The 23,906-nt window shown below is 40.0% G+C and overlaps 1 protein-coding gene across 2 annotated transcripts in view; it reads right to left on the bottom strand.

Moving 5' to 3' along the window:
* EIF3H (eukaryotic translation initiation factor 3 subunit H) overlaps positions 1-23,906 on the bottom strand; it is a 120,354-nt gene that overhangs the window by 79,718 nt on the left and 16,730 nt on the right. For both annotated transcript variants that reach the window (XM_073330287.1, XM_073330286.2), the window contains exon 2: positions 8,648-8,804. In XM_073330287.1, coding sequence (XP_073186388.1) covers positions 8,648-8,804 — 157 coding nt within the window. The remainder of the gene's footprint in view (positions 1-8,647; positions 8,805-23,906) is intronic.

The raw sequence follows: 23,906 nt of genomic DNA, 5'->3' as shown, positions 1-23,906 counted from the left end.
AGATATTTTGTTCACCCTTCAGATTACCAATTTTCAACTAGTGAATAGCCACAGGCCTACAAAGGTGTCCTACAGCTTCCTGAACCAAAAACAGAACAGAAGAGAATGTTACACCCCTCACCATCTTGTGATAGAGGAAAAGATGAGAAACTGATTTCAGATAATTAGTTCAAATATAATCAAAGACCCTGTTTGGGGCGAGATCTGGTAGTTAAAAGGATGCTAAGTTGCATAACCATAACTGGTCCTGGGCAAGCAACCCCCTATTGCCAACCACCAATGGATTCATTAAGAAATTGAAGTCTCCAGCACTCCTTACATAGGAAGCAAATTATGGAGACACATTTGGGGAAGTAAGAAATATTGAAGAGAAGTGGGAAATCCAGAGTAACTTCTTTCCTGTGAAAACTTTAAAAATGGTTGTGCCTATTTAAGTTCACTTAAGGCCACCCCCGCCCCAGAAAAACATATGGGCAGGGAAAAATTTAAGTGAGACCCAAAAACTGCAAGCCCTAATTACAAAAAAAAAAAAAAAAAAAAAAGTCAGGAATTTGTTTAAAAAAATTCCTAAGAGGACTGAATCCCACACCAACTTGATCATGGATAGGGAAAAAAGACAAAATTGACTGATAGACTTAATCAGTCCACCATTACCAAGGTCCCAAATACCTAGCCCTGGACAGAACCTGAACAGTGACAGTGCTTAGAACTCTGGCACCATATGGAACTCTGTCTACAACAGGGCTCTCCCAGCATTAACACCAGTGGAACAGAAATGGCATTAACAATAGGAAGTTGTTGCAAATTTTCCTTTTTGAAAACAAGTGCTGACTTTTAGCACCCCCAAGAGAAGTGGCAGCTAGCTTGTCAGTTGTTGGAATGGGCAGGCCTCTGCCCTATTAAAACCTTTCCCCCCGTTTTATACAGTACAGACAATCCAACACAGTTACACTTTGGGAATTCTTACACAGCCCCAGAGCACCAAATAGTACACTGCCAGCAGCCCTGGAGTGGTGGGCAGCGTGCAGTCTTCCCCTCCCACCCCAGCCCTGGAGGGGCTCCCCCCCAGCCCTGGGCAGTCCCAGCTACCCCAAGTCCCAGCCACCTTAGCCTCAGCAGGCTTCCCTTCCTGGAAAAGGAGCAGCCTACTGGGCTGGGGCCAACTAGCAACAAGAGGGAAAGGTGCCTCTGGACAGAGCATGGGCGGAGCCACACGGGGCTGTTTGCGCAGGCTCAGCCTTCCCCTGCCTATTAGACATGACACCTATGTCCTTGCAGCTCACTGCTCATTGAGGCCTTTTGCTTCCATGAGGATCAGCTCTCAGGGAGCATTGTATCAATAAGCTTCAAGCCAGGAAAGAATAGCCCTGAGGCTGGATGACAACCAGCTAAGAAAAAATAAGTACAGTCAGACCTTTGTAAAATTTGCCGTGGAGCGAATGCTCTGATTAAAACTTCCTTCTGCTTTATCCATCCTCAGAAGAAAGGAAACTAGGAACGCACAACTGAAGGCAACAGAAAGACTGGTTAAGGGTATTATAACAAGAAGAAGCCTATACTGCCAAACAAATGTTGCCTTAGACACTGTTGACAGAGGCATACCCAGTTACACACTGGTATACTGATGATACAAAATAAGTATTTTTAATGTTAATACTTAACAGTTCTCTAGATCATCATACAGTATTCCAAGTACTTTATAATATAACTCATCTTCACAACCTGTGCGAAGAAGATAAGCATCATCAAAAATGTTACAGATGGAAAAACAAAAGGATCATCTTTTACCATCTTTTAATGGTATTTTTTGGATAAACAAGGTCAATCTAGTGAAAACTCATGTAGTTAAACAGGGATGAGGACCTAAATCCCAGCATTTTTGACCATCCTATCATTCTGTCTCAAGCACACAGCTTCCACAGGCATGATTACTATAGCACTTAACAACAGCACGTATCTTCAAAGCCAGGAGAAGCAGCAAGGCACACCTGGTTGAAATAAATGCTTCAGAAAGGCCTTTCATGAAAACTTAAAGCGCATAACATACCCAAAAATTGTATACTCCGCTAGTAGCTGTGGTAGTCCATAAAAGGGAGATCTATTTTATTCAATACAGTGCAAAAAAGCTCCACTAAGTGAAAAGCAGAACTATTAAGTGCAAGGAACTAGACTTCACTTATCCCTCAGAAATACCATTACAATTAAGAAAAACAGTGTTCTCCCAGGGGAACAGGTATGTCTAAAGTGTGATCTCCACAAAAGATGAAGAAAACACCTTTTCTGTAGCCTCTAATTGCGAAGGGAAGTAGACTTGAGCCCAGATAGGGCTTTAAAGATGTCTTCTAGCACCTCAAAACTGAAAGTTTCCCTTGGAAAGGCACACAAAGATTTGGCAACTTCATCTATTGAGTTCTGTCTGAGCCAACAATCAGTTGAACTGTCTCTCAAAGAGGTCTGATAGCATCAGATGAATGAGTTGAATCTATCTTTCCAAAGTGAAAGATCTGTGTTGTGAGCAGCAACTTCAGTAGTTTGGAAAAGTGTTGTGCACAGTTGATAAAAAGAGATTTTTGGAAAAAAGGTAAAAATGAATCTATTTAAAATTGTGTGTGAAATTATGCCAGTGTATGTTAAGGCCTAATCTATTAAAATCATTTAAACCAAATTATCAAAAATATTAAGCAATACATGTTTTTAAAAATTCCTTTATTGCACTGATGGAAAACATTAGTTAAGAAGATGGGACCACAGTTTGTTGAAGTGCTAAACACTCTTGACAACAGAAGCCTCCTTGCAGGTGCACGGAGAATATCTTCATTTCAGCTTGTTCAGTTAGTTCGGTTCAATGATTAGATCATTCAAGTTAAGAAACCGATTGAGAGTTGAGAAAGCAGGAAAGCTTGTTTTCTTCTTTCAAAACATGAACAACAATTAGGTGTGAGGATGGAATCTACTAGTTCTAAAATCTTGAGGCACTTGGTGACCAGAAACAGTCAGTTCAATTAACTACAGATATTTCATTTATTTTATCTAATTTAAATGCAAGCCACCTTTTGATAAATCTACTGTTTTTTCTTACGTACCCAGCACATCAAGGATAGTTTTAATTAAAACAAACATTTTAAAATGCTATTTTTTGTGCATTTTAATGGCATTCCAATTTTCAAATAACTTGAAAGAAAATTAAAGTAAAAGAAAATACATAATTCATTATGTTCTAACAAAAAATATAGATCTAAATAAATTTATTTAAGCAATTATAGAAGCTTAACATACATGTGTCTATTGTATCCTCTTGGTTAGCAAAACATGTCAAGTTTAGTTGCCGCAGCTGTATTTAGTTGCAAATTAATATGTTGTATGGGTTACCAAACAATGAGAGACAACCTTTCTTTAGGAAAATAAAGAATACAAATGCAAAACAAGGTAAAATAGATTTAAATCAAGGTTTCCTGCTTGCTGATTTAAATCTATCCATTCAGGTGTCATATAATACCAAAGAACAGGGGTTCTCAACCTTTTTCTTTCTGTGGCCCCCCTTCAACATGCTATAAAAGCTCCACGGCCCACCTGTGCCACAACAACTGGGTTTCTGCATATAAAAGCCAGGGCCGGGGTTAAGGGGTAGAAAGCAGGGCAATTGTCTGAGGCCCCATGCCACAGGGCTCCCACAAAGCTAAGTTGCTCAGGCTTTGGCTGAGAACCCCAGGTGGCAGGGCTCAGGGCCCTGGGCTTCAATCCCATGTGGTGGGACTTCGACTTTCTGCCCTGGGCCCCAGCAAGTCTAACGCTGGCCCTGCTTGGAGGACCCCCAGAAACCTCCTCACAACACCCCAGGGGGCCCCGGGCCACTGGTTGAGAACCACTGCCAAACAGCAAATGAACTAAATTCACTGTTACTGTACTTGATGGCCAACAGTATGGCTCCAGAACTTTCAAAACGTCTTCTTCCAAGCATCTACAGTCTGGAGTTCTCAACATTACACCCCATTCAGTGGATTTTCCTTCATCTAAATCACATGCCATCAACTAAGCCTCACCTTTAACTTTCTAGAACCCACAGTTTGTTAGATAGTTCTCTCCAAAATAGTCATGTGATGGAGCAAGTCCACAAACTCCTGAGTGGGTGACTTTAGGAAAACTCCCCAATTTTTTTTTTTTTTTAGAATCTTTTAGTGTTTTCTCCCCAAACAAAAGCCACTTTTTCTGTTCTAAACTTACAATCTTCTGTTTTTTCCAATACATAGCCACTAAAGAGCTCCACCCTATTTGGATATGGTGAATACTTCACATCAGGGCTCCCAGACATTTTATCAGGGTGAGGATGTTTACTTCCTTGGACTTCACAAGTCTGAGCAAACTGAATCCGTAGAGAACCATTTCAGAATTATAGTAGCATCAACTAGAAAGTAACACTAATTTTCTTTTACATCTTTTAGGAAACAGAATATTCAAATACACATTTCCTTGCACTCTTGAAAAAACTTTAAATGACCTTTAGCAATAATTTCACTTTCTAGTGATTCCCACTGAGGTTGAGAATAAACTCCTACCTCAAGGTAAATTTTAACAGCTGAACTAGCACAACAAAGATAAAGTATATTTGCAAAATGGCTATTAACTCAATTGAGACCCCAAATTAAGCTTTACAAAAAACAGGTTTAAAACTCCCCATCTGAATAGAAATATTTTCAACATTAGAAAAAATTCCAGTTAAACTTTAATCTTCAATGTTTTCTGCAGCATTATAAATAAGAACAGCACCGTGCTAGTACAAAAGAACCAGAAAAGGGAACTGATTATAAATTAAAGTAACACTAGCTGGTCCAGTTTTATTACTTTTTATATTTCATTCTGCTTAAGTAAACAGAAAAATGCACAAGGCAATTACATGTTTTATTAATTTTTTATTAATACAAGATGTTATTGGCAACCAAGGAAGAAACTTATATATGACCTCAACATCTTTCAACATTTCTAGATTTCAAACCTACCTATTCAGAAACTGACAAGAGTAAGTTAAGACTCCTGGGTCAAGACAGCTCTCTATCAATTTCTTGCCCACATGATTTTGCACACAAAGAAGTATTCTTTGCATTACTTTAGAATGGGATCCCCAGGTCCTAGCTCCACCAGTCTCCTATTTCAGCCTCAAAAATCTGTGCAATTTTAAGATATCAGGGGAGTTCTGGATCTTTAAAAGGTAGGCATTGTACCACTTTCTCCTGTAGATCAAGCAAAGCTTCCTCTACTTGTATTTCACCTTCCTCTATGTAAACTTCATCCTACAAAAGTAATGATCCCATGTATCCACCATCATAAGTTGCAATCAGTTTAGAGAAATGTTTTTTGGTTTTTTGTACATGGTACTCAATGATCAATGACGAATGACATCAATTTCTGGAGCTTTTCCCTCTTTCACTGCTGGTCCCGGTAAACCTGAAAACTACACTCTAAGAACTCCACCAGCTCATGGTCATAAGAAGAACACAAGAATGGACATACTGGCCCATCTAGCGCAGTACCCTGTCTTCTGACAGTGGCTAATGTTTCAGAGGAAATAAACAGAACAGATAATCATCAAATGGTTCATCCCCTGTCGCCCATTCCCAGCTTCTGGCAAACAGGGACACCATCCCTGCCTATAATGTATCTAATGCTTTTTTGAACCGTTATTATCTTGGCCTTCACAACATCCTCTGGCAAAGAGTTCCACAGGTTGTCTGTGAGTTGTGTGAAGAAATACTTCCTTTTATTTGTTTTAAACCTGCTGCCTATTAATTTTATTTGGTGACCCCTAGTTCTTGTGTTATGAGGAGTAAATACTTCCTTATTTACTATCTCCACACCAATTATGATTTTATAGACCTCTATCATATCCTCCTCGTAGTCAAGTTAGGCTTACCGGCCTGTAATTGCTGTGATCCCTCGGGAGCCGGGTTTTTTTTAAATGGCATTAATTTAGCTATGTGTGTAATGCATGGAGTACTAGCAGACTGCCCATGCCTGGTTATACTATGAAGTGATAGAGGAGGAATCCGGTCTCTGTGAGCTGCCAACTCAGACTTCTCCCCACAGACTATAGCTTTCATACCTTCCTACAAGTCTATAGGGAAATTGTCATCTGACTGGCTGCCCTTCTCCACTTCCGCACATTTTGGGGAAGGGCTGCTGAGGTACAGCCTAGTGCCTCAGCCCATCCATTAGGCAGAGATCTTATCCCTCCAAGTAACCAAAGGGTAAGGTCCTGAGAGAGTCCTTCAACCCTGTGTGCATCTGAGAGCTAACGGGGGAACTGCTCCATGCTGGCTCTGCAACTTTCACCCTTTTAGCACTGTCCCGATCCCAAAAGAAAGAAAGGGAAGGGTTGAAGACCCTCTGGGTGAGAGGAAGAGAAAGAATGATATCCTTTTGTTTGTGGGAAGGAAGAAGAATTAAATGTCTTGTTTGGGGGAAGAAAAGAATTGAAATGCTGGGATCTGTCCTCCTTTCGGTTGGTCTCTTTTTTCCTGAATTTACGCAAATATACGGAAGATATAGAAAATTAATGCAAGATTACATAAATTTTCAGTTTACTGGATTTTACATTGAAGCTGTTGGCAGGTATGCAAGAGAGACTTCTCTTCTGGGATACCTATGCCTGTACAGGAAAGGACAGGAATCCTTCTGAATAGCTGACAACATGGGAAAGGAGAAAGGGAGGTAGTCTGGTGCTCTTGCTCCTGGTCACTCTCCTGTTCAGCATACCCCTATCAGAAGGGAAACAAATGGGCCGGACCTGTACCTTGGTTTTTTGGTGCCTTTTCACATTGGCAAGAGAAGGGGTGCACTCTGGGCAGCTGAAAGGGCACTTGCACCAGGCTGGCTACTTTTATAGCAGTTTTTCTGAATTCTTGCTATCCTCCATTATAAGAGCTAGTTTCATCCTTCATCCTGCCTCAGCATGTCTGTGCACAAAAGAGCTGTTTCTCTCTTAATGGCTCGTCAGATTTTCTCACCTTGAGCTGTGCTACATGAAGGAGGCATGGCATCTGCCTAAAGACTGCTTGGGAAGAGTGAGGCATGCTGAGTTGACCTAGCTACAGTGTTCCTCCAAATGCTGGGGGCTGCTTAATAGCAGTAGCAACACTGTTTCAGTTTGACTCCTTCTACCTACTCACCTGACTAGAGTTTGCTCCTTTACAATGTCTGTGTTGCAAGAGAGAGGGTTGCCAAGTTAGGGACCTGACATTTAGGTGAGGGAAATTCCTCTTAGCTTGCATCTCCCTTGGAGGTGGGGTGAGAGAGGGTCCTGGCTTACTAATGATTTCACTGTATTGAAGTGGGTGAAGCTAGCTTGCAGATGCTGAGCGTAAGAGGGAAGCGAGACCTGGCAACATGGGCACTTTCTTGCTATGGACAGCTGTTCTGTACCCCTGGCAAGAGTTGAATGCTGCACATGGGATTAAAGGCCTATACGGGGGCTGGCACATCACATACTCCCATGCAGACAACTAGTTCATTCCTAAACACTAGCCATATATCTACGCTGCTATTAAACACCCACGTTTGGCCCATGTCAGCAGACTCAGCTCGCAAGGCTTTGGCTATAGGGCTCTAAAACTGCTGTACAGACAGTTGATCTTGGGCTGGAGCCCAGGCCCTGAGCCCTCCCCTTTCATGGGGTCCCAGAGTCCAGGCTCCAACCTGAGCCCAAGCATCTACAGTGCAATTTTACAGCCTGACAGCCCAAGCCTCACAAACCCAAGTCAGCTGATACAGTCCAGATGTGGGGGTTTAATCGCAGTGTAGACACACACACTGAATGCATCCAATGAAGTGAGCTGTAGCTCACGAAAGCTTATGCTCAAATAAATTGGTTAGTCTCTAAGGTGCCACAAGTACTCCTTTTCTTTTTGAGGATACAGACTGACGTGGCTGCTGCTCTGAACCCTATAGATAGTAAGAAATTACTGACCAGCAGCGGAACATCGGTGCAGGTGTGAACGCCTGAAGCTTTTTTTTTTTTTTAATTCATTTTAAATTGTCAAGATTTCAAATTGACAATGCCCCTTAACCTACAAACCCTAGCACTTCAGACTTCCAATAAGTATTTAATAAGAGCTTCTCTACACTTACAGGCGGTAACTCTCCATGTGGACATTTTCTCCAGAATTTTCTAGAATATAAGTGTCCATACAGGTGAGTTATTCCAGTGTAACTATAGCAGTCTAATTGTATTGGGGTAGTTATGCCTGTGTATTACCTATGTAGATAAGCTCTAAATCAGATATACAGGATGGGAGCTTTATGTGTAAGTTCTGGAAATGCATTATAGGTTCTTATTTCAGGCAAAAAGAGACCTTGTAACAATGTGAGTGAAGTTTCCAGCCATAGTTGTGTGTGTGTGTGTGTGTGTGTGTGTGTGTGTGTGTGTGTGTGTGTGTGTGTGTGTGTGTGTGTGTGTGTGTGTGTGTGTGTGTGTGTGTGTGTGTGTGTGTGTGTGTGTGTGTGTCTTTTATTTTGGTTAGGTGGGTGTTGTGTGTGGAGGGGTTTTTTGGAGGGGCGAGGTTGTTTGTTTTTTAAAGAAATCAGTATACTTTGGCTTTTTCTGGGTGACAAAGACTGTAAATCCAATGCCCTAGTTTGGACAAACTGCACGTCTTACCTTCATCAAAGTCTGCATCATCTTCCGTGTGCTGAGGGAATGGAAAGCAGTTGGTGATTTCAAGCCTGTCATCCACCACAAGTCCCAGCAGCACTCCCTGGACCACCTCATTCCCCAGTCCTTCTTCTTGATAATGCTTAATAATCTTTAACACAACCTAAAAATCAAGAACAAAAAGCAGAATATGAAAGCCTATTCTGTATTGTGTCTTTAAATTCGTGTAACAAATTGTTTAAGTAAGTTATCTGAAATGGTAGCTGAAGACCAAATGAACTACAGGCTTAAAATGCCAGCAGAAAGTCCTGCACAAGAAGCTATACAAAATATTTCTCAAATTTTCAGAGGTAGGGCTTTTAAGGGTTACTTTTAACAATATCAGTTACAAAACTGAAATGGAAATATGACACACTGAAGGTGTTCCTTGAAAACATTTAGTCTTAAGACCAACAACAGAGAAGCTAATTGGCATAAACAAGGGAGAAAATACCCTTAAGAGCAGATATGAAAGCATGTAAACGACTAAATAAAAAAGGATTATCATTACAATTCTCACACCCCTCCCAACTCTGAACACTACAATAAAGTATCCCCATGTGATGAAGAGCTGATATTGTAGATTATAATATTATGTTTTCAATGGCTGATTTGAGACTAGCTCAGACACACAAACTATGGGGTCAATTCATGCTGTTAATTACACTTAAACAAGAGAAAGTAAGTGTAGAGTAACAGTAGCTACAGGCACAGATGCGTACATGTACAGACAATAAGGATGATGCTAAGTCAAGCTCAAGTGGACTTTATTTCACCAAGGTCTAAGGTCTAATCCATCCAAGCAAAAGCAAGCTAGAAATGCTTGATGGCCCTGTTAACAAAGCTCTATTGATCTTTGTGTCTGTAGGCAAACCAACTACCATAATGAATTTCTGCTCTACCATTGTGAGAGAACAGATTTTGCATAACTACTGCCCTTACAGATTCAATGAACATTCTACATGAATACAAGTCCACATTTACGTGGCAGGAACATATATTTCATTGCACACTAAATAATGAAGCAAAAGGTTATGTTCGTGACAACCATTTTAAAACATCTGTAATGATTTACACTACCTACAGCATGGTGGTAATGAAAAACATTCACAGAACAAGAAAACCAAATGTAAATACACAGTATATATTCCCTTCTTGAGGGGAAGAGGGGGAATCCTTAAAGTTTTATGGGAAGTTTTTTGTTTGGGGTTAGGGAGGAAATAAGGGCTGAAGTGAAAGAAGAAAAGTGGGAAATGCTTCTTCAAACAAATGTGCTGCAAATATTAAATAAGGTGAACCAAGCCACACAATGCAGTGTGGGAGACTGCATAGCTCAGGGGATTAGTAATGGGATACAAAGCTTTTAATCTCTGGTGCTTCTCTTCCATGTCTAGGTAGCCACTTTGGGCAAAGGTGCAGGTACATATTTAAATGCCAAAAATGAGGCTACTTTGAAAGCTTGAAAGAAAAAAAAATTACCATATAGAGAAGTGGAATTTAATACCTTTGCTGAAATGGTTAACATCAAATGGTTAACATCAAATGGTTTTAAACCAATATAAATGTTTTTTTGTTTTTCCATGAACCATCACTATTCCGTGAGAAAAATTCCACCTCCATTAATTGTAAGGATGCTGCAGTACTTCACAATAGGCTTGCTGGGACAGAGATCAAGTTTCCAGTGGACAGCTATCTATCTTGTGACAGAACCTGTAACTAATAGGACTCAATTGGGCACAACATAAGATGCTATTTACTGCATGAATACAGATATGCAGAGTATTTTAAGTGTCATATTTCCAACATTTCTCTATTTTTGGTCTTCAATTTTTTATGTTCTCTTATGCGCTGGTGGCCTTCCCACTAACCTTTGATAAGATTTTTCACTACAATATTTCATTGCGGCATTGCTGATAAAGATGCCAACTGTTCCCATTTTATCTTCTAGTAGCCTATAAAAACATCATTACAATACACAGAACACTTGCTATAACAATGAGATCCCTGGAATCTTCTGACTGAGCAGAAATACAGAAAGTTAGAGACTATCAGAACTCCAAATGGTAACCACGTATTCTAATGCATGCTGAACTCACACATTAACATGCTGTTCTAGTAAGAGACCTGCATGAGGCAATGTTCTAAACTCAACTCCATGAGCACACTCCACACAGCAACTTGTTTTCCGGCGTTAGCTACCGACTGAGAGACAAGGTGGTTGAAGTAATATGCGTTTGAAAGATCAAAAGCATCTCTCTCTCCCTCCCCCAATAGAAGCTGATCCAATAAAAGATATCACCTTCTCCAACCCTGTCTCTAATATCCTGTGACCAAAACTGCTACAATATTGCATATTAGCTACTGATTGTCTGTTTTGAAATAAAGATCCAAAAAACGTAAGAAACAAAAAATGTGCCCCATGAAAATGCAGACATCTCATTCTTGTAACACTTTTGTTTTTATAAGACTCCAACTGTTTTAAGTGATACCTAATGTATAATACTTGGTGAACAGTTGAAGTTTAAAGAGGCCCTGCAAGACATGCTGCTATCCAAACACTGCTACACACTGATGAGGAGACAGCTTGACATCCAGTATTTTCATGTCCCGCCTTGAAAAACAAAAAAAAAATCTTTAAATGTAAAGGTATACCCAAATTTCTTTGATAATCATAGCAAGACTGAGGGTCAGCTTTGAACATTTAACCGGTCATCTCATTTGTTTTCAAGTTATGTATTTGCAATTATGAGTAGCTTTCTTCAGTTCGTCTTAAACCCCTTCCTAAGTGCCAAATTACAGTGAAAAAAGCCACTTTTGTATTAAAATAGGGGAGCAAAGGAGTTACACTAGTATCATTATTAGTTTAAATTCACACCTCAAGAGTATACTGATATGACTTTTCCATACAGACAAGTTTTCAGGTAATAAAGTCTCAGATATTTCTATCTTTACAACTTGTGCTACAAATCTTGTGTTCACACCACTGAAATCAGCTTATTGATCTGTTCAAACTGTCACAGGTAAAAAGCCAACTGCTGTTATTAGAAATAAGTATGTATATCATTAACACCTATTAGCACTATGTATACTGTCATGGGTGACCTGGCAGAACAGTATGCCAGTAACTATTAAGGCTCTACTCCCATCAGAACTAGTAAAGGTTTAGACTTTAAATCTAGTCTCTTTTTTAAAGACTGGTTAATGGTAAGGCAGGCATTGGAAGCTTTGTACTGTACTTGAGGTCTAAGGAAATTTTCTGAAATTCTCACTGTTGCTAACACCAAATTAGCTCCATCAGCATTAGAAATGGCAAGAGGCCTAGTAGACATGTTGCCAGTAGTTAGCTGGGGTTTGTGTGTATGCACACACACCTTGTCTCACAGCCCTACTCAAAGCTAATTTAATTGATGTTTCATACACCAGCTGCTCATCTACACAAGTGCTCCCAACATTGCCAATACTTAGCACTACGCTTTACACATAGACCAGGCCTCTGAAGAAGCTGCTGTGGAATACTTTCAAGTTTTATAACATTTTAATATCTTAGTTTATTTCATTGCTGTCAAATAGCAAGAAGATGTAATAAGCCTTCAGACTGCACGTAAGTGCAAGCTGCCAAGTTCTGGACCATCAACAGTCTAGATGGTCCATGAACTAGAGTATTGCATGACAGTTGGGAGGAACCAGGAGGCAGATGCCATCTTGGATGAAATGCGGGGAGGGGGAGGTTCTGTGATAGGAAGGAGGACTGTCAGGAGTTTCTGGGCCCCCATAAGCAAAGGAGGCAAACGCCCAACCCAGAAAGGAACAGGTGCAGTCTCAATACCTGAGGACATCAAGCAGCATCTGTGTCCAGCTCAGAGGGGTTTGGCCACATTTTAATATCCTACTCTCAAATATCAAGCAGATAAACTAAACCTATCTAGGCCTGTGTGTGGAATTTTAGTAGTTAGAGCAGATCCTTCCTGTAGAGGAGGCATAGCTGAGTGGTGGTTGCCACCTCAGCTGGATATAAGAACCAGGACTTCCTTGGCCAGTGAAGGACTCTCTTTCTCACTTCTGTTTGTTTTTTTGTTTGCTTTAAAAAAAAAAAAAAAATTGTCCTGGAGAACAATGAACAGAAAAAGAAAGTCATGCTTTTGGCCACGGGAGAACATGCATGATTGTAGTGATGGCCTATTAATAAGGCTAAGATTTTGTCACAGATATTTTTAGTAAAGTCATGGGCAAAAGAGAAAAATAAACGGAAGCCATGACCTGTCCAAGACATTTACTGAAAATAACTGGGACAAAATAGGGATCTATGGATCCCCACACTGCCCGACGGTGAACAGCTGCACAGGGGCTAGGAAACTCCTTCAGCAGCTGGGGACTAGGGGGTACCTCTGATGCCTGCAGCTCCAGGAACAGTGAGGATTAGAAGCACATAGCACAGTTCTGATACCTGCTACCTCCTTTAGTGATAAAAACCACTGCCAACGTGTTGTAATACATCACCGGCACATCAGGACTGGAGTTTTTACAGTTCTTAGGACATCTTTGACTGCTCTGAGCTTTGGCCAATTGAAGAAGAGCCCTCCCACATAGTATTCATTAACTTTGGATGTCAGCTTCCCTCTCCAATTCTCACATACTCTGGCCCTCTGAGTATCCCTTGACAAGGGGGCAAAGAGAAGACACATGTGGAACCTCACTCAACAGTATGTTGGGGACAACAGACCATAATTCTGATCAGAGACAGATCCCTGATGTGACTGGAGAACAAATGGCATCATGTCTTCAGGCCACCAGCTTCTGAATCCTGTCCTTTGAAAGAAGTAAACTTCTGTGAAGGATATATTGCATGGAATCATTCAGCATCTGGTGGTGTTGACAAATTCATATTATTCCAGAATAGAACTTGGGTCTGCAAAAGCTGCTCTGGGGGCCTTTTCCAAGAAAGGTGCTAGGATGAGGAAGTCATTTTAGAATGGGTATGACACTTGACCCCTTTTCTGCTCAAAGAAAAATAGACAAACTAATACTTTGGAAGACACCCTTACAGAGGCAGGAGGACCAAAGACACAGCATGAAGAACACCTGATGATATAGAAATTAAAAAATCCTTTTGGGAATCCTGTTCTTGGTTTAATTCAGGGTCTCCATCCTGAACTTTGGCTTCTGAAGGAATCTGTTCAAGAACTTCAAGTTGAGCACTCCTCCTTTTTTGGGACTCTTGGGTGCCAGGACAAGGTCCTAAGCCTTCTTGTTTTCTGGGAGATCCATTCTCCAAATTTGAAGAAGATAACCCACTGCAGTCCTTATACTCTGTGTTTCAATTGGTTGGAGGAATAGTCTTGGTTTTGGTGTTGCATTTAATTTGAATAGTGCAACCCTGGCTGCCTAAATGGGGGGAGGGGTGCTTTTTTCAAATATAGTATTGATCTAATGCTTTGATAATTCCTGCCACTTGGTCCCCAATTGGTTCAACCTATAATCACCCTTTCTTGAAGGACACAGAGTTTTCCTGTAGTATCTCCTCCATACCTCATGCCACTTGGATCACTCTCTTGCAACTCTTGGATGAATCAAAAGCATGCCAAGACCTATAATAGCATCTGTATTTCTTTGGGCTACAAGGCTCTCAGGTTTTTATTTTATTTTTATTTAAAGGAGGTTTCCATGGCAGTACTGTCTATAGTCACTGAAGAACCTGCCAGCTGGGACATTCAGTAGTAAACAGCACTTACTTTCCCTGGGGATTGGCCTTCCATGGAGTTAGGCAGAACTGGTGTTGTGAGAGTTACATAACTCATTGCTTGTACTGAGCATCTCAAGATGTCTTTTGTGGGGGGGGGGGGGTATTTCTTTTTTCAGAGTTGGGGAGAAGGGCAATCTGCCATGACTGATAAGGAGATGTTTTTCACTGAAGCCTCCCAGTCCAGAGGACTTCTGAACTTGAATGGCACAGTGTGCAAAAGAGAGACCACACACATGGCTACAGCCAAGACATGGAAGCATTAGATGCATGAAAGGCTGCTAAGGTGGCTTTGCTTTTACTAATTATTTTAAATAAAGACTTGCAATTTCTTTAACCAAACATGAGGACTGCGTGAACTTTTGGGGAGTATAAAACATAACATACTTCAGAATGGATTCAACTCAACTTCTCTCCAATGTTTCTTTTCTCAGGGCCTTATCTGGAAGGATACAGAGTCTGCATAATACTCCTGAGGATGGTTTAAAAACATTATTAAAAATCCTGAGTGAGGTTGTTCTTCTGTGGGCTCCAGCCCCAAGGCCAAAAAAATCTGGCCTTTCTCCCACAAAAATAAATATGAGGACCTCTCTGTACTCTGTGACCTTTTTTCTTCCTTTTAGAGCCTTTACCCTGGGAAACTTTGTGTTGTGGTCAAATGGAAGAGGAAGACCAGAAGGAAGAGGATCCCTGCCCCTCCTGTTCCTTGTTTTACTGGGAAAACAGAGCCTTAAAAATTTCCACTGTTGAGGAGTGACTTCAGGGGTCAAAATCTTAAGTGTCCTTCCCATAAATCTTTTACCTTTCCTTCTCAATTTCTAAGTTTTACATATGGGAGCGATCAACCTCTCGGGTCTCAGAGTATACCCTGATTTTATGGAGTTTTTCCTCCTTATCTGTAGGCCAGAGGTAGAGTGGCCTCCATCTTGAGACAACAAGATAGCACAGAAGAGTGAATCTGAAGGAAGAACGGCACCTGCTGCTGTAGTACAGAAATAAGTGGAACCCTAATAAGGCTCACTTTTGAGATAATCTGAGTGAGCTCCTTGAATTTTACAGATGTTCCCTTCTTGAGGGAGGGACAGAGGAAGCCCTGTTGTCTCACAGTGACCGTGGTTCCTGGAGGGGCTACACTGAGAATGCTTACTCAGGGCAAACTGCAAGGAATAGGGCAGACAATCCCCAAAACTACTGATTTATTTCAATATTTATATTCACCAAGCCAATAACAAAACAGCTACCACACTGATTACCAAGAAGCCAAAATACAGTTCCCTTTAAGCAGTCCAGCCCTTTGGCTCCCACTCAGAGAGCCAAGTCTAATACAGAGAGGGGTTACTAAAAAAAGCCTTATTCCTATAAAGTACTATCAATCCCAAGAGATCAGATACATTGCCCACCAGGTCAGTGAATATTTTAGATCTCACCCAAATATATGCTTACAGCCAATCCTTATTAACTAAATCTAAGATTTAGGTTTGGTCACTCTAAGCCTGCAGTAACTGAAAGGTCTGGTATCCGTCTCCAAGGTCCTGCAAACAACAGTCAGACCCCTTGTAACAGATATGTGGACTTATCCTGTGACGAATCCAATCTGTGCGCAACTTCATATATCTGCAGAGCCTGCCAATAAGGATATTTATATGATGCAGAATACCTGTCCACGATGAGATGAGATAACTGATGTTCATATAGACGTATCTAGATGTCAACATATATTCAGAACTCTCCCAAACACACAGCTTCCTACTTGCCCTATTATCAAAATAGATTAAAAATTACAGCAATTCAAGCTACAAATCTTGAGCAACAGTAAATCTTGAAAGTTATTTTGATATTTTGAGTAATAAAAAAAAACAGGGACCTTGGCTAAAAAGGTTATTTAGCACATTGCAACTCCATTTCCCATCTAAGTTTTAGAATCTATTCCGGGCACTGTTCCCTGTAAGCTGTGCGCGTGCACACAGATATTAAACCCCACGCACACGGTGAAACACCATGCGCACTCCGGCTTCGGCCTTTTTTTTTTTTTGGCTTCAGCGGCGGTACAGAAGAAATTTTTTGTGCACATGGCCTGTTAAAAATTAGAGGGAACACTGATTCTAGGACTGGCAAATGATTTAAAAAATAATCACAATTAATCATGAAATTAAAAAACAGTATGATTAATCACAGTTTGAATTGCGCTGTTAAACAATAACAGAATAACATTTTAAATTATATTTTTGGATTTTTTCTACATTTTCAAATATATTCATTTCAGTTACAACACAGAAAATACAAAGTGTACAGTGCTCATTTTACATTATTTTTGATTGCTCTATAGTACTTGTGCAAATATTTGTAATCTCTTTATTGTGAAAGTGCAATTTACAAATGCAGATCTTTTTATTTTAACATAACTACACTCAAAAACCTAACAATGTAAAATTTTAGAGCCTTTAAGTCAAAGCATGAAGGGGCATATGAATGTTTAGCCTAACATTCATATGCCTGACACCTAAATACCTTGCAACACCAGCTACAACAGTGCCATGAGAACATCTGTTCTCACTTTCAGGTGACATTGTAAATAAGCAGTGGGTAGCATTATCTCCTGTAAATGTACACAAACTTGTTTGTCTTAGCAATCGGCTGAACAAGAAGTAGGACTGAGTGGACTTGTATGAGGTGAATTGAAAAATACTATTTCTTTTGTTTACCCTTTTTACAGTGCAAATAGTTGTAATAAAAATTAAGTGAACACTGTATACTTTGTATTGTGTTGTAATTGAAATCAATATATTTGAAAATGTAGAAAAACATCCAAAAATATTTATAATAAATTATAATTGGTATTCTATTAACAGTGCAATTAAAATTGTGACTTTTTAATCTTGTTAATTCTTTTTGCATTAATCGCATGCATTAACTGTGATTGACAGCCCTAATCTAATCCTTTTAAAAATGACCTCCAGAGAAAAAAATTGTCATTTTTACTGTTTTGATATATAAAAGGTGTCTGATTTTTTTTAAAATGGTACTTGGGATTTGGCTTGGGTTTAATCTTTCAAACAAAAAAAACATATTGTCTTCCCTGTTTTTGTTAGAGAAATACTGACTTGGATTGGGAGCCCTGAGTTTTTGGTTGAGGGAGCCAGGGATGCTAATCTTTCATACAGTGCTTTTCCTCCTCTCTGTCCAGAGTTTGAAGTTAGTGCCCTCCAGGTATCTTGAAACTTGTTTAAATCATCTACTTATTTATTTTTTCTCTGTAAGTGGACTGCTCACTGATGCAGAGGAAAGGAACTGAATATGAATTGCTTTGTATTGGATAACGATAAGGTCATCAAATGATGGAGAGAAGTGAAAGGTACTGAAATCAAACATAAAAATCAAATTAAGATATATGCTAATCACCCCCATGATTGATTTGTTTGGATGTTGCATCTCTTCTAATCTTCACCTATCCTTTTAGATAGACTCTCTGAAGAATGAGCTCTCTCTTCTGTGTGAAAAGAAGGTACTGTAGTACATTTTGGGTGCTACCTCAGTACAAACAATAATACACCACCATTATGTTTGTATATTTTAAGTTACCCATTTGCTATAGAAAGTATCATACTATAAATTTCACAGTACATGGCTTCATGTTGATTACCATGGAAACCATCAAGACCACCGGCACTGCAGAATGACTGCCTTGTCGGTATGTTTCTACAATACAGCCCCAGGATTCCAACTGTTTGAGCAGCAGGGCATTAGATATCATTACCATACCATCAGGAAGCAACGATGGGGCTGTAACAAGAGTAAGGCCCTACAGTCGTCCTAGTTACAATGGAGACAGAATGTTACCGACAGAGCATTACCAAGTATTTTTCGGTGGGTTATTTTTGCTACTTCCACAAATAGGTTAGAAAATCTGAATCTTTTGAAAACATTTAATATTTTTAAAAAAGTATTTTTATTACATGTTTTTAGAACAAAAGTCAATACATTACCATTGTTTTGGGGGTGAGACCTGATGAACATGCTCCCTTACTGTACAATGTATCTGCATTTTAGGAAGATTAGACACAAGCTATAGTTTCAACTTAATATTTTCCAGTTGGTATAAAAGGAGTCTTATGCTTTTAGCTGTCAGCTGTCTGATGAAATGTGTTCTGCTATATTAGTGAACTACCAGCATTCCAATATTTGCAGTACTTACTGAGCTAGCAGTGCCATCTGTGAATAAAAGGATTACTTTTCAGGCTTCAGCTTCTAGCAGTTGCATATGAAAAGGTTTAGAAGTGACAGCCAAAAGCAGCAGCAGTAAAGTTCATAATTCAACCATCCATTTTTCACACGGATTGTGCTAAATTTTTACCCTCATTCTGAAGTAGAGGAAAGCCTGCAGAGACAGTTATCCACGCTTATTTGGCCTTAAGAAATGAACAGAACACGACAGAGACAAAATAAAAATAAACTTGCTTTGTCTATTTGCAGCTCTATAAAATGCTCCCAGATTTAAAGGCACCTCATGCTATTTCAGGATCCTAGCCTCCAAGATCAGGATTGAAAATAACGTGCTGAAGTAAAATATTGAATTTAAGCATATAAATTATGGGATCCCTCCTTTGACATGCATTCAATATATATCCCAAACAGTCATGAAAGTGATACACTGGCACGATGACGAAGTCATTTTCCATTTTTATTATTTTAAGTTTTCCACATGTCCAGGGCACTTGACTTCACTAAAATTATGTGAACAAGTTTTGTTTTAACAGGTTTAGAGATACAGAAAAATCTTCCCTAAAGGGAGGCAGTGTGCACCAGTGGAAGGGAGACAAGACTGCGACCCAGAAGACCTTGGTTCTATTCCCAGCTCTGCCACTGACCTGCTGTGCAACCATGGAAAAAGAATGTTATTTCATTTCCCTTTTCCTCAGTTTCCTCAGCATCTTTAAAATGGGATTAATGATACTTGCCTCCTTTGTAAAGCACTTTGATATGTACAAAGTGAAGTGCTATATAAGAGCTAAGCATTATTTATCATCTCTATAGGAGTACTGGATGATTAAGAGCATTCTAATTTTACCACCACTGATAAGGGGAAATATGGATGGATAAGGTCATATGATTTTCTGAGGACATCATTTTGGGGGCATCATTATGGTAGCCTGGGTACATTAAACCACGAATTGATAAATATTGGAGTCTTTTGAAAGTGTAATCTCAATTCTGAATTTCCTACCTTTTAACGGTTATTTTTTGGTAACTACAAAATTTCTATAAGGATTGTTATCTTTAAATTACTAATATGCACTCAAAACCTTAATCTACCTAAACTAATTATTGCTGAGAATTTGCTTAGTTGTTTTTAAACACTCACAGCACGAGATGGAGGAGCAAGAAGGTTTGGGGGAAAGGGTCATTCAACCTTCCTTCTGAAATCGTAAGGGCCACCTGGCTAATGCCTGTTAAAGAAATGGAGGTGTACACCAGCACACACAAGAGAGGTTTCATGCTGCTGAATGCACCAACACCCTTGCAAAACTTAGGAGGCTCTAGGGGGCCTCCAAAGCAACACCGTCACATTTCCGACCAGGTGAGGAGTCCAGTTTACTTCAGCTTCACAACTACTCTACCAATTTTGATCCCAATATTTCTTTGTGGATTTTAGAAGGGGGCGAAAATCTGGCTTAGAATGGAAAATTAGTCACAACCTTAATTACTAAGTGGCTGCCTCTGCACAAGAGAGATATGAAAGAATGGGAAATCCTTGGTAGTATCATACTCATAGCACAATGCTAATACTCGTCAGGCTGTAGTCAGAGCATTTTAATATGCTTCAATATCTCTAATATTTCAATTTAAATAGCATTTTGATTTCACTACACATCAAGGCACAATGATTTTATGAGTGTGTACAAGTATGTACGGTTAAACACACGGGCAATTTAAAGGAGCATTTTTAACTATGGACATATTGTTGCAGGCAATGGGCCAAAGTGACGGACATCACTGAATTCAAATGAAATAGTAAAACCAGGCTTACCTAAACACAAAAGGGAACCTCTGGCAGTTACTAAGCATATCTAAAAAAATAATTTCCCAAAGCTTCCCCACATTATTGATTCTACAACAGTAAGCTGAGCTGCCCATTTTACTAATTCAGAATTCAAGAAATTTAGTTTTATATGCTAAATACTGGAAGTACTCTTATAGAATTGCTAAGCATTAGTGCAATATAAAAAGCATATACATCTATAATCTTAACACTACATGAAATAAAAGATGTGGCAGAGTTATACTTGATAATCACACCTTTGTCTAGAGGGCAATTTTTAGGGAGCGGGGGGTGGGGCGGGAGAGTAGAGAAGAGATAAAACACTGAAACTGGATCCGAAATATTATTTGTGGCAGAGCAAGACGGGGAGTTACTTTAGAAAAAAGCTTTGGGCCTAAGCAACAACAAAAAATTGAAAATAAGCTGCCTTTAATAAAACAGTTTGAAAAAAAATTGTAACAAGTTTCAGTGTTCTTGCCCAATTTAATTAACAGAAAACATTTTTCTTGGGCATATAACTGCATTTGTTTTGTACCACAGACCTAAATACATCAGATTTTTCAGGTTAGGCACTATACTATTTTGCCAGCTGTCTGCTATATTTTGTCTTTTTCCCTGCATTGTGCCACTCTGCTCACAAACACTGTAGACACTCAATTTTGTAACAATGCCTGGAGAACACCAAATGTACATCCATAACAATGTTCTAGTGTGTAAGGCAATACACATTAGATGTCCAGATTCCCAATCGTTACTGGTGCAAACTCCCTCTGCTGTTCTAGGCAAATTACTCAAAAGCTCTCTCTGCCTGTTTCCCATCCATAAAATGGAGATAATACTCACAGTAGTGATGAGAGGATTAATATAAAATACTTTGAAGATTAAAAGCATTATATAACTGCAAAACAGTGACTAAAAAAAAAAATCAAGTGAAAATGCACAGTCTTCATCTTGGTAGCAAAGTAACAGCCAGCAAATAAGCACCAATATATCAGACCATAATCAGCCTGTTCAGCAGCTATGCATACATAATTACAATGCAGGACACCAGTCTGACGTACACCTCACAAGTGCAGAAAGGAATGAAGCCCAACTGTTGACTACAGCAGCATACAGAAGGGGAGAGTGCCAATTTTCTTTCCAAGCAGGAAAAACTATTGTCAAATGATATTTTGCCTTTGAGCCTTGAAGTGCAACACTGTTCATTGCCCTTAGGCCAAACACTAATTCCTTTTGTCAGGGCATTAGTTTCATAGTGCCAAATGATACCAGATGCTTTTGTTTTATTGAACTCCTCAATACTGTATACATAGCAATGATATAACCTTTCAGTATGTATCCCCTCACTGCTCTCCTGCAGCTTGTTTACCAGCTCCAACTTTGTTCTGCTAATAGCAACTCTTAGCATTTATACTGTTTTTCCAACTACAAGACACTTTTTTAAGCTTTAATCCTCAGAAGCAGGATGTAGATATTTCCCACATTTTACAGATACAAAAATGGAAGCAGAGAGGCTGTCTTTATGCAGTCAGAGTCAACCAATATCAAAGCTGGTTTTAGACGCTACATAAATTCAGATACCTATGGGGCGGGCACATGAGTGCATCCATGCCCCAGTACTATATTCCAACCATGCCTGATGTTAGAAAATTAAGATAATATATTTTATAAGTTGAAAGGTAAAGCATATGAAATTCTGCAATTCCCAAGGACCAATTTCAGCAACAAGAGTAGGATTCCATAGCTGATTCTAATAGTGCATAAAAAACAATCTGCAGCCTCATATCTGCAGATCATATGAAATCATGTCACTCACCAACGATGCAACTGAATCTTTTACAGCATACCTGAATATATACAAATATGGAATAAATGTCACTAAAAACTGGGTCTCCTCCAAAGTGAATACTCTGTTTGTGTACACCTAAAATAAAGTGACAAGTGACTTGGAGTGCTGGAGTAGCAGCTGATTTGGCCTTGGCAGCAACTTCTATCTCAGAAGCAGGAGACTGACTCAGAGGTACTGTTTATGTCCTCATGTCAAAAACCTTAGCTATTGGAGAGGCTAGAAAGTAGTGGTGGTAACGCAAGTTCCACGGTAACACTTAGGACTTGTCCACACAGGAAATATTTACCAGTTACCCAATATAGTTAAACTGATATAATTTCCTGTGCGGATACTCTTGAGAGTGTCTTTTTTTAGGTTTAGCTTAAACCTCCTTCAAAGCAACAGTTAAATCGAAAAAAGCCACTTTCATACCAGAAAAAGTGTGTCCACTTGGGGAGTTATACTGGTGTAACTACATCTATTTAAATTCACATCTTCTAGACTAGATCTACATACTAAAAAGTTAAGTTGATCCAGCTGTGTCACTCAGGGGTATGAAGTACATATCCACACATATATACATACATACATACACACACACACAGAGAACAGAAAAGCCAGCCTAACCCTCAGTGTGGACAGCACTAGGTTGACAGAAGAATTCTTCAATTTACCTAGGGTATGTCTACACTACAAAATTAGGTCGAATTTATAGAAGTCGGTTTCTTAGAAAGCGGTTATATATATTCGAGTGTGTGTGTCCCCACAGAAAATGTTCTAAGTGCATTAAGTGAATTAACTCGGAGGAGCGTTTCCACAGTACCGAGGCTAGAGTCGACTTCCGGAGTGTTGCACTGTGGCTAGCTATCCCACAGTTCCCGCAGTCTCCGTTGTGCATTGGAATTGTAGGTTGAGATCCCAATGCCTGATGGGGCTAACACATTGCCACGGGTGGTTCTGGGTGCATATCGCCAGGCCCTGTTCCCTCCCTCCCTCCGTGAAAGCAAGGGCAGACAATCGTTTAGCGCCTTTTTTCCTGAGTTACCTGTGCAGACGCCATACCACGGCAAGTATGGAGCCCGCTCAGGTAACCATCACCGTATGTCTCCTGGGTGCTGGCAGACACGGTACTGCATTGCTACACAGTAGCAGCAACCCCTTGCTTTGTGGCAGCAGACGGTACAGTATGACTGGTAGCTGTCATTGTCATGTCCGAGGTGCTCCTGGCCACGTCGGCCAGGAGCGCCTGGACAGACATGGGCGCAGGGACTAAATTTGGAGTGACTTGACCAGGTCATTCTCTTTAGTCCTGCAGTCAGTCCTATTGAACCATCTTATGGTGAGCAGGCAGGCGATACGGATTGCTAGCAGTCCTTTTGCATCATCTTCTGCCAGGCAACCATGAGATGTGGATGGCATGCAGTCCTTCTGCACCATCTGCTGCCAGCCAAAGATGTAAAAGATAGGTGGAGTGGATCAAAACAAGAAATAGACCAGATTTGTTTTGTACTCATTTGCTTCCCCCCCTTCCCCGTCTAGGCGACTCATTCCTCTAGGTCACACTGCAGTCACTCACAGGGAAGGCGCAGCGAGGTAAATCTAGCCATGTATCAATCAGAGGCCA

Source organism: Lepidochelys kempii, chromosome 2, assembly GCF_965140285.1.
Source record: "Lepidochelys kempii isolate rLepKem1 chromosome 2, rLepKem1.hap1, whole genome shotgun sequence".
NCBI classification, from domain to species: Eukaryota; Metazoa; Chordata; order Testudines; family Cheloniidae; genus Lepidochelys; species Lepidochelys kempii.
Note: the sequence above shows the minus strand (reverse complement) of the source record. Positions and strands in the feature narration are given on the sequence as shown.